This window comes from Enhydra lutris, unplaced genomic scaffold (assembly GCF_002288905.1).
Source record: "Enhydra lutris kenyoni isolate GAN:26980312 unplaced genomic scaffold, ASM228890v2 scaffoldscaffold3, whole genome shotgun sequence".
NCBI classification, from domain to species: domain Eukaryota; kingdom Metazoa; phylum Chordata; class Mammalia; order Carnivora; family Mustelidae; genus Enhydra; species Enhydra lutris.
In genome coordinates this window covers 76,108,189-76,120,582 of record NW_019154087.1, presented here as the reverse complement: position 1 = coordinate 76,120,582, position 12,394 = coordinate 76,108,189, and the positions used below count along the sequence as shown (strand labels likewise).

Genomic DNA, 12,394 nt, shown 5'->3' with positions numbered 1-12,394 from the left:
TAATACTGTTTTGTTTTAAGTATTTACTGTGAAAATGTTGGCACACATTCATAAATTTACAGAACAGTATAAGAATCAATATGTGTCCTTCATCTAGAGTCAACCTATGGCTGATCACCACTGTTTTGTTCACACAGTCCCACTCTGCCTTACCATTAAGAGAAAAAAAACTCAATGCAGTATACTGAGCCATGATCCAAACACTAACCCATTTTAACTCATAGCCTTCTCTTTACCCTCCACCTTGACTTGCTTTTATCTCCCACCCCTGCCCTTCTATCTTTTTTCTTTTAGTGTTGCTGCTCTGATGGTGTGACGGCTAGAAGACAGATCTTAAATATCAACACTTTATTTCTCAGCCTACATCCAGCTCAGAGGGAGGAGGCAGAGAGTAATGTTTCCTGACCTGCTCTGGTTTGTTCTCACCAATGGCTGAATATGGTGGCTCCAGAATGGCTGTGGGTGAGGTCCTGGTACATGTGAGGATCACTGTCCCCATTCTTTGGCTGAGGGTGTTTCTGCTCCTTTATGGATGGTCCCATATTGGATACTCCTATCGCCATGGTCCCCCAGAAGTGGTGATTCCTTTGAGGATGACAGGCACTGGCAGTATCAAGAAGCCTCCAGGCTGGATCTCTTACTGTCTGCATCTTGGAGGCCAGAGACATGTTTTCCATATGAAGGTCAAGAAGCTTTTGCTGTCCAAAAACTTCCCAGTGTTCACATACACAGACCAGGGTGCTCTTTTTGAAGACCAGCCATTTGTCCGGAAAGATTGCTATTACCATGGTTACGTGGAGGGGGATCCGGATTCATTGGTTTCTCTGAGTACCTGTTTTGGGAACTTTCAAGGAATATTACAGATAAATCACATCATTTATGAGATTTTGCCCAAAAGCCTTTCTACCACATTTGAACATCTGGTATTTAAGATATATGATGAGGAGAAACAATTCCCACTCATGAGGTGTGGGTTGACAGATGAAAAAATAGTACAACAAATGAAGTTTCAAGAAAGCAATAATTCCACTTTGCAAAGTGCATATGGAGGTCTGTGGACACACAAGAGATTTGTTGAAATGGCAGTGGTGGTAGACTACCATCGATACGCTTATCATGAATATAATGTCACAGCTGTGGAACTGGAAGTGATTACCACTATGAACCACGTAAATACCTTCTATCAACCCCTAAATACTGATGTGAGTTTAGTTGGAATAGAGGTCTGGACTAAAGGAAACCCTGTGGAAATAAAGAACATGGGTGTACTCATGAATTTATTTTGTGCCTGGAAGGAAAAAGGCTTTAACATCCGTGTGCCCCACGATGCTGCCCATGTTTTTGTAAAAAGAGGATATGGTACATTTGGTATATCTTATGTCAGATCAATATGTAACTACAATACTAATTGTGCAGTGGATACCTTCACAAGTGATGATTTGGGGTTTTTTGCATTCATTGTGTCACATGAGCTTGGTCATTCTCTGGGTATGGGGCATGATGAGGAAACATGTAAATGTGCAGACAATGGGTGCATAATGTATGCAGCACAGCCGTGGTCAACCAAATTCAGCAATTGCAGTTATGCTCAATATTGGCACACCTCTGCAGGATCCAGATGTATCTTCCACCCACCCACTCCAGAGAGAAGCTTCAAGTTTACACGCTGTGGGAATGGCGTGGTTGAAGGAGAAGAAGAGTGTGACTGTGGCTCCTTAAACTTGTGTACAAAAGATCCATGCTGTCAGTTAGACTGTACTCTGAGTCCTGGGGCTACTTGTGCTTTTGGGCTTTGTTGCAAAGACTGCAAATTCATGCCATCGGGTGCTTTATGTAGAGAACAGGCAAATCAATGTGATCTTCCCGAGTGGTGCAATGGGACATCCTATCAATGCCCAGAAGATGTGTATGTGCAAGATGGAATCGAATGCCCAGGGGGTGGCTACTGCTATGAAAAGAGATGCAATATCCGTGATGAACTGTGTAGCAAAATTTTTGGCCCAAATGCCAAGAGTGCAAGTCAGATTTGCTACAGTACAGTGAATATTCAAGGAGATCGTTTTGGTAACTGTGGTCTCAAGGGCCATCAATTTACAAAATGTAACACCTCAGATACCCTGTGTGGGAGGGTGCAGTGTAAGGATGTGGCAAAAATCCCCACTCTGAGAGACCATTCTACTCTGCATTGGCTTCACCTCAACGATAATGTCTGTTGGGGTATAGACTTCCATCATGGGATGCCCTTGCCTGATCTTGGTGAAGTGAAAGATGGTACAGAGTGTGGTAAAGACCATATCTGTGTCCAAAGGAAGTGTATCCCTTTGGCATATTTGAAAACCAGTTGTTCGCCCAAGACCTGCAGTAGGAATGGGATCTGCAACAATAGACATCACTGCCATTGTGATGATGAGTGGAATCCCCCTGACTGCCAGGTAAGAGGCACAGGAGGCAGTGTTGACAGTGGTCCACCCCCAACAAAAAATAAGACTGGAGTGTCACAGAAGCAGCAGCAGAAGAAGACTTATCAGTTATTATTTTGGTTGATGTCTTTTTTGGCTTTATTATGTTGTTTGTTAATTTCGTTTTTTATGAGAAGGAAGAACAAGGATAAGAAAGAAGAGCAGAATGTTCCACATGCACCCAATGCACAGCAGAATGAGCCACCTGTAACTAATCAAGATGTGAGTGATCCACCTGCACCTGAGAATGAAAACTAAAAAGTTATGATTTCCAAAAGGAAACCCAACCCAAATGAATTTGCCCATTTGATAAATTTTAGTCTCCTGGCAGGAAAAATGTTACAGCTTATACCACAGATCACTGACAGAAAATCCCTGAGATTTTTTTAATCACTTGGGATCATACACACTAGCCATTGAACAATAAGCAAAATATACTAATTCTCAGAACAGCTCTCTTTTCCATTATTTTAGGCAATTTCAGCAATTTTTATGGAATTATTCTGTTTCCTGAGCAATGGCAGTGCCCTCAGAGGGGTGTGTGTGTGTGTGTGTGTGTGTGTGTGTGTGTGTGTGTTTAGCTTGCTGTCTGACAATTCCAAACAACTTTCCCTTTGTAATCTGCTTTCATACATAGGGAATAGGAAACTACAAATCACATTTCTCCTTTGTGAGTCCTCCATTTTTAGCTACCACGAATAGTGGACGCTAGAGGGAAACTGCACATGGGAAATGTTTTGAATGTTGTTCATATCAGAGCTGCCTCACTGACTCTCACCCTGGCAAAGGAAGCGCCTTACAATCTTTATATTATCATATACAGATATAAATGTAGTACAGATTAGGACAGAATGATATGATATACTATATATATATATATACATATACATATAGCTATAATATATATGCACACATATTTTTTTTTTTTTTTTGGTAATTCCCAGAACCAACAGTACTGTCAGACTCCGAGATATTCGCACAGCTATAAAGAGTCTTGCCCTTGGAGCTCTAGATCCCAGGCCTCTGAGCCCTTCACCAAATCCCTGAGGTTCACCACCACTTTGGCCAACCCTCTCCTCAGAGGTCAGAGTCCTAGATCCATGAGACCTACTCCAAAGGTATAGATTACAATAAGCACACTTCTTTCCTTTGATCTCCAGTCTTTGGCTCAATAGCTGCACTTCCTTTTAGGAAAGCATGACTTCTCAGAGAGGGCTTTGCTTGTTGTGCCTGAATTCTGACTGATAGAGTACTGACTTTGGAATAACGGAAAACACAGGAAGGAGTCTTACATCAAAAGCTTTTGAATTTTCCACACCACTGCCTTTACCATCTTGGGGACATATTTTATACTCTGGTAGAATTACTTCAAAATCTCAAAAGAAAGGAAAATGGTACTTGCCACTCAACCCTTGGTAACTTCACTTGTAAAATAAGATAAAGAAGATATTTACAATTCCATGTAGGATATCTAAGTCTTAACAGACCATGTGTCCTCTCCAAAGGAAAAACAAAACAAAACAACAACAACAACAACAAAAAAAAACCCTAGAAAATTCTAATTCTATTTTTTTTTCTTTTAAAAGATTTTTATTTATTTATTTGAGAGAGAGAGAGTGAGAGAGAGCGTGAGAGATGAGAAGGTCAGAGGGAAAAGCAGACTCCCCATGGAGCTGGGAGTCCAATGCAGGACTCAATCCTGGGACTCCGGGATCCTGACCTGAGCCTAAGACAGCCGCTTAACCAACTGAGCCACCCAGGTGCCCAAATCCTAATTTTATTTTAACCAATGTTTTAAGGACATCAGAGAGCTGAGGAAATAATATGGAATAGGTGAACTGAAATTTCAGGCAGGATAAAACAATTCTAAAAAGGGCTGTAAGCCCTACTGGAGTTTCTGGTTTTGGTGTGGGTAGATTTTACACCTATAATCCAATTCCTTTACTATAAATTGTTCAGAGTTTAAAATTGACTTCTCTGTATGTCACATTTTCAAAAAAAAAAAAAGTCCACCCAGCATTTAAAATTTACTATTGTTAAGTTTCCATACTATGTTCAACATTGTATTATTCTCCCTTGAATTTGTTGTCTTAGCTTCATTTTTTGTCCTATAGTTCTTCATCTCTTTCATTTTTCTTAATATCTCCAAAGATTTTCATACTATAAAAGCCATTAATTCTTAACAGTACCTGTTAGAAGGTAAGGGAGGGGAGAATGTCCTCCCTACTGAGAAGGCACCTTGAGACCTCAATATAACACAGGTGAGTCCACACAATTTATGCAGAGTTTTACTCAGGATAACTGGCTGACAGAGGGGACCGGGTGTGCAGCAGTACAGAGGAGCACAGCTATTCTCTGCAATGTCTAGACCTTAGTCCATAGATATTATAGAACAAGGGGACATGCAGAAGGCATTGTAATGAGATCAAAGGGTTCACATGCACCTAACAGATAGCTGACCTTGAGTTCTTGGGGCACCACCTGTGAGTCAGGAAGGCAAGAAACTGTGTTATCTCAGGGTGCCTGGGTGGCTCAGTGGGTTAAAGCCTCTGCCTTCGGCTCAGGTCATGATGGCAGAGTCCTGGGATCAAGCCCTGCATCCGGCTCTTTGCTCGGCAGGGAGCCTGCTTCCTCCTCTCTCTCTGCCTGCCTCTCTGCCTACTTGTGATCTCTCTCTCTGTCAAATAAATAAATAAAATCTTAAAAAAAAAAAAAAAGAAAAGAAACTGTGTTATTTTTAACAAATGTATGGAGGACTAGAGCAAGCCTTTTCCTCATCACAGCCTAGGCAGGTATTTTCTAAGTTACGTGTATTTAAATCTCCAAGAGGCCTGGAACATGTAGCCCCAAGAGAGGAGAAACAAGAACAAGATGGAGGGCCAAAGGCAGAGTCAGTATGGTCAACACTCCTACACCACCTAAATTCATGTCCTTTTCTATGTTCGTGTATCTTCAGTGCTTTATTTTCTAATTTCTTGGTTAAATACTTAACTTTTTAATATTTACTGCTTTTTCTGATATAATATACAATCCAGTGATCTTAGACTCTATAATTTCTTAGCTATCATTTTATTATGTGTACCCATTGATAAATTTTATGATTTTTAATAATCATGTTAAACTAATTCTAAATGATCTGAAAAATGTGGATTTTACTATAATATGAATATGACAATTTGTCCTAAGAAATCAGTGTTCGTATGTTCCTTTGAATACTAGGTAGTATAGTTAAGTACAGAATTCTAGCCCAGTGAAGTAAGAGTCATAAGATTAACATGGTAAAAGTAAATAAAATCCATTAAAGAGGTTGTTAAGTCACATACCAAAGTTACATCACTCAAGGAAATACATGCACCACCTCTAGAGGAATTGAATCAATGTATCAAAAGGAAAATGAAGGGTGCCTGGGTGACTCAATGGGTTAAAGCCTCTGCCTTCAGCTCAGGTCACGATCCCAGGGTCCTGGGATTCAGCCCCTTATGGAGCTCTTTGCTTGGCGGAGAGCCTGTTTCCCCCCTCTCTCTGCCTGCCTCTCTGTATACTTGTGATCTCTGTCAAATAAATAAAAATCTTTGAAAAAAAAAAAAGATCATCCACCATGATCAAGTGGGATTAAAAAAAAAAAAAGAAAGAAAAATGAAAATTCACAACTCAGTTCTTCTTATTTGGTTAGTTTAACAACTAATGAAAAAGTTCAGGTCAAAATATTGGTCAGGCACTTGTGTTTTGAAGTAAGCATCTCCATAAGTCAAATAGTGAAATTGTTATCAAATCTCCATATAAATTTTTTCTTAGTATTTATAGACTTGATCATAATCATTCTAAATACTATACCTTCCTTTTCTTTCTCATGTTCTAAGTTTCCATTATGTAACTGTGTTACTCAGTTGCTTGAAAATTGTTGCTGACTAGTGGTAGAAAGAATGACTTATTAATATTAGTGAATTTAGAGTAAATAAGATTTACTAATTGTTGGAATAATAGCCAATAGCTAATAATAGCTAATCATTGACTGTAGCTCAACAAAATTTAAATGATATACACATCACTAGAGAAATTACATTTTATAATAAGTTGCTTTCCCAAGTCGACCTGTCAACCTCCTCTTTTATTTCAAAACATTGGTGCTATTAATTAATGAAAAGCTCCTTCTAGGGGTGCCTGGTGGTTCAATGGGTTAAGCCTCTGCTTTTGGCTCAGGTTATGATCTCAGGGTCCTGGGATCAAGCCCTTCATCGGGCTCTCTGCTCAGCAGGGGCCTGCTTCCTGCCCCCTTTCTGCCTGCCTCTCTGCCTACTTGTGATCACACTCTCTCTGTTAAATAAATAAATAAAATCTTTAAAAAGAAAAAAAAAAGAAGAAAAGAAAAAGAAAAACTCCGGCTAAATGAGCATGGATTTACTTTATTATCATTATTATTATTGGTCACACTATTTTACCCACAGTATGGATGTATTTATTTGTTTGTTTGCTTATTTTTTTTCCAATTTTTTATTGAAATTCCAGTTAATAGTTATAGGATTTAATGATTGATCACTTACATATGTCACCCAGTGCATGGATTTTAATTATTTTTTAATTACTTCTAATTTTTAAGTAAGTTCCATGCGAAGCATGCAGCCTAAATAGGGTTTTGAACTCATGACCCTGACATCAAGACCTGAGCTGAGATCAAGAGTCAGAAACTCAACCATCTGAGTCACTTGCCCTGACTTTTTAATTTTATGTCTTCAGCTTCTTCCTTGTGTATTGTCTCGGTACACTTCCCATTACATATCTATAATCAGATTCACTTTCATTCTGTAAAATGACTTTCCTAGTTGATTTCACCATTTGTTTTGTTTTTCCATTTGATTTTTAATTTCATTTTTTTATGTTTAAAAACATTCTATGAACTAAAACAGACAAAATCTCCACCTATTCTAATTAAACATGTGTCCTAGCATAAGCCATATATTTGAAGAGAAATCAGAATGCATAGATAAGAAACAAATGGAAAATCTTGAGATGAAACAAATAATATCAAAAAAATTATTAGAAGAGATCAGCAGACTTCCCTGCAGGCAGAATAAAGAATGCTTTGAAAATAGATTATTAAGAATCTCACAAACAAAAGAAAAAAAAGAAAGAAATATTGACCAGGCCTCTGAGAAATAAGTGACCCATAGTGAAACAATGTCTTCCTTTTTTAAAAAAAAATTGCTAAAAAAGAGCTGTTAAATATCATTTCTGTTCACATCTCTCTTGCTACTTTTTTGGGTTCCAAATTAGGGATGCTAGAACTTTTTAAATGTATTTTGCTTTAATTTTTCTGCATACAGGAGTGTGGGGATTTTTCCACTGACGTTTTCCAGATGAGTAATTCTGTAATCTGATATGCCCAAACTACTGTTCAAACCGTTCACTGAATTACCTATTATGTATTGTACGTTTTAGTTCTATAATATCTACTTGAAATTGTTGTATAGATTCCAACATACTGAGCATAGTCTACATTTGTTATATTTTGTATATTTTTCTTCAATTTTAAATGTTATCATTGTTTTATTTTTTAATTTTTGTTTTTCATGTACTCTTGCTCTACTATCTGGTCATACTTAATGTTCTTCCCTCTTTTCTTTTTTTCCTTTTTTCTTCTCTTAGCAATAAGTCATGAATTGTGATTTTTAGCATGTATGGTAATTTTTATTGTGTGCAGGAATTGTGTATAAGACACCCATAACTGCTCTAGGTGACCCCAAAGTTTTCTCTCTTTCCTCTGTTAGGAAGACAGGCTGAGGAGCTGATTACCTGTATCGAATCATAGGTTGTACCAGGTCAAAAGTGAATGACTTTTAGTAAATTCTGGGCTAATTCTCCTTTCCTTATGTTGTTCAGGCTTGGGTTTGCTGGGCTTTCAGTTGTGAGTTTATGTGACTCCATTTTCGCAACTCTAAAGCTTATGAATGGTTGGGTTCTATCACCAAGAGGTTCACACCCCAGCCTCTACTTCTTGCCACATGCAAGATCAAAATCAGATAAGTGTATTACGGGGAGAGACATCCTTTGCTTGAGATAAGCCTCCTGTTGCTCTGTCTTGTGTTCAAAATACAACATGATTTTGGGGATCGGTGCCTTTGAGAAATTTCGAAAAGGAGCTCACCAGCATTCCACAGAGCTCTCAGATTAAGCTCTTGTGACTTGGGGAAATCTGATAGTGAATTAGAGCCCTTGGTGTCAATGTTGAGAGTCTATCTAACCCTCTATGGTAACTAAGACACTGGGGATTTCTCTTTCCTTCAGCAGATGTCCTGCACCTGGGCCAGCTCTAAGTACTCTATCAGTCAGAATTCAATCACAATAAGCAAAGCCCTCCATGAGAAGCCATGCTTTCCTAACAGGAAGTGCAGCCATTGCCCTGAAGACTGGAGATCAAAAGGAGGAGGTGTGCTTATTGGAACCACACCTTTGGAGTAGGTCCCATGGATCTAGAACTCTGACCTCTGGGGAAAGGGTTGTCCAAAGTGGTTCTGAGCTTCAGGGATTTGGAGGAGGACTCAGAGGCTTAAAGTCTAGAACTGGAAGGAAGGACACTTGATAGCAATGCTAGTATCTCTACTTCTGATAATTATCAGTTGGTTCTGAAAATTGCTTTTGTATATATACACACACAGAGACACACACATTCTATTTATCATCTATCTACCATCTATGTATCACCTACATATCTATATAAATATTGTACAGAAAGAAAATGACTGTTGATGCCAAGGTGAAAGCTGTTAATGAAGCAACACTGTTGTGTAGACCAATCCAAAAATTTCCCAGGTTTCCAAAGTCACTCCAGTCCCCCAGTTTGCACACAGGGAGAAATCTATCAGAGAAAAATACAATTTATAGGTTCCCATTCCCTTTGAGACAAAGTAGAATTCAAAAAGGAAGGATGTGTGAAAATGAAAGACAAGTTACACACAAATACACACACGCACACACACACAGCATCCATGAGGTGTGCTTTGCTTAAGAACATAAAGAGATTAATTCCATGAAAAACTAACCACTAAAATTGCTTAAAATAAGTAGAAATATGGTAGGAACTATGTAGTTCACTAATTTTTAATGGTTAACATTTATGATTCCCAATGATAAAAACTCATTAGGATTTTCTGTCATTAACCTGTGACACATGCTTTAACTTTTCTGTTGCCAGGAGACTAAAACTTAATACATGGGAAAGTTCATTTGGAATTGAGTTTCTTTTTTAAAATAACTTCTTGCCCTTCCTTCTTAGGTTAAGTTGAAACTCCTTGACCTACTTTCTTAGGTGAACTATGAACCCTATTGATTCTATACTAAAGATTGTGCAGGCGGAGTGTTTTGGTTTTGTTTCTCTAGTGAAGTTGGAGCAAGTGGAACATTCTGCTCTTTTTTCTAATCCTTTTCTTCATTTCTTAGAAAAAGCAAGGGTAATAAAACACATTAGAAGCAAAATTGAATTATCCCAAGTAGTATCACGTAAAACTTCCTTTGTATCTTGTTCTTCTTTCTGTGAGGGGCTGCCACTAACTCTACTACTTCCAAAGCCTTCTACCACACAGTCAGCAGGGTTCTGCGCACGCTTGCAATGGCAGTGATGTCTGTTGTTACGAACCCTGATCATATTGCAGGTCTCAGGTGAGTAAGATCTTGCCAGATGTGACATAAGGATACACTTCCTTTGGATGCAAATCTGCTCTGCACACACCCTACCATCACTGCACCAATATCAGGTATTAATATCCCAGCGTGTAGTCCATACCCCAGCAGGTAATGCCATTAAGACAAGTAGAATGTACAGTAGAATGGTTGTTCAGAAGGGCCACCTGGGTAGCTCAGTTGCTGAAGCCTCTGACTCCATTTCAGCTCAGGTCATGATCTCAGGGTTCTGGGATTGAGCCCATCTTCAGACTCTCCACTTAGCAGGGAGTCTGCTTGCCTCCCTCCCCTTTTGCCCCTCCACCCACTTGCTCTATTTCTCTCTCTCTGTGAAATAAATAAATAAATGAATGAATAAATCTTTAAAAAATAAAGAATGATCACTCAGAAGAGTAATTTTTGTCATATTCTGACACTGAACCTTCCCACACAGGATATCTGATATCTGATATGTTACATTGTACAGATGTAGAACCATTTCTACCACAGTTACCCCAATGGTCATTAGTTATGGCAACTCTGATTTCTATGCTTGGCCTCTTTGCCAAACATTCTCCTCACTGCTCATCACGAATATTACATCTCTTTTCATAGCAGTAGCTATTTCCTGTGCATTCCACCTTGTACAGACATATCTTCCGGACACTGATAGATTTCCCATCGCACCACTTAGGAAGGTCACATTCATTTGCATGTTCTCCACACAGGTCACCGGAAGGCATGATCTTGAGGTCTTTGCAGCAAAGCCTCAAAGCACAAGTAGCTCCAGGACTCAGAGTGGCTTTGAATGACAGCATGGAACTTTTGTACACATGTTTAAGGAGCCATGGTCATACTCTTCTCCCTCTTCATCCACACAGTTCCCACAGCATGTATACTTGGAGATTCTGTCTGGAGTTATTGAAATGTACAAACACTTTTTTTCTGCCACAGTGTTCAATACTTAGCATAATTGTGGTTGCTGAGGTTAGTTGTTGTCACTCTCTATGGGAACATTATGCACCTCTCATTCCCATATTTATAAGTGTTATCACATATAGCATACCCAGAGAATGACCCACTTCATGCAACACTGTAAATGCAAAACCATGCAAGTTTTCTTGTGTGAAACTAATGACTCCACATTGAGAGTATATTAGACACACTTCCAATATAGGTCATGCTAATGTCAATAGCATAGGTTTTCTTTACAAAAATAAATGCAAGATCATGAGGCAAACGGGTGCCAAAGGCACCATTCTTCCATTTGTAAAATGCTACTCAAGAGGTTCAATGTTATCAGTTGAAAGGAGGTTTTATGCAGTCCATATCTCAATTCCTATTAAAATCATAGCAAGATCCAGTGATTTAAAAAACTGATTTACATAATTGATAACAAGGTGCGCTGTATTCTGCACATTTGAGATATTACCCCAAGCATACCAATTGTGTTCTATCACTACTGCCAATTCAAGAAACCACTTGTGATTCACTAATCTTTATGCCCACTCTGGATCAAAATGGAGCTATCACTCTCTAGAAACTTCAACTGTTGTGCTATTTCTTCAACTGTTAGTGTACATCTCATAAGCTGGAATTGTGTTTTCTCACTGTTGATATTATATATCAGCTGTTCAAATGTGGTGGAAGGTCTTTGGGGCTAGATTTCATAAGCAATGTCATTAGTCTATCATATTGCTCAAAAGCCCATGGAACAGGTACTGAGAGCAACTAGGGATTCTGTGTCCCCTTCCACATAACTGTGATAGCAGGAGTCCTTCAGGACTAAAAGCTGATCCTCACAGAGAACACCCTGGTCTGTGTAGGTAAACACTGGGAGGTTTCTGGACAGAAAAAAAAAGTTTATTGATCTTCATGTGGAGTATGTGCCTCTGGTCTCCAAAATGCAGGCTGTAAGATAACAAGCCTGGAGGCTTCATGCCAGTGTCATGTCTCAAGGGATCAACACTTCTGGGTGTCAAAGTAATAGGGGTGCCCAACCTGGAACCACCCAGAAAGGAACTGACACACCCCCAGCCAGAACATAGAAAGAGAGCCTTACATGCACCAGGACCTCTCCCACAACCACTGTGGAGCCACCATATTCAGCCACTGATGAGAGCAAAAGAGGGCAGGTCAGGAAGCATCACTGTTCTGTTTCTTCCCTCTAAGCTGGATGTTGTGCTGACCTTTAATCTGTTCTCTTGCTAAGTTACATTATTAGAGTAGCAGCACTAAAAGAAAAAAAAATAAGATGAAGGACAGAGACAAGACAATGGTGG

General features: G+C 39.1%; 1 protein-coding gene across 1 annotated transcript; it reads left to right on the top strand.

Moving 5' to 3' along the window:
• The first annotated feature begins 428 nt into the window (after nucleotides 1-428).
• On the top strand, nucleotides 429-2,717 carry LOC111152637 (disintegrin and metalloproteinase domain-containing protein 20-like). The gene has a single exon (XM_022511178.1). It carries the CDS (start codon nucleotides 429-431, stop codon nucleotides 2,715-2,717), a length of 2,289 nt encoding a protein of 762 aa, XP_022366886.1.
• Nucleotides 2,718-12,394: the final 9,677 nt, after the last annotated feature.

What these genes read in the sequence shown, in the direction of transcription:
- LOC111152637 (XM_022511178.1), top strand. Translation starts at nt 429, where the DNA reads ATGGCTGAATATGGTGGCTCCAGAATGGCTGTGGGTGAGGTCCTGGTA.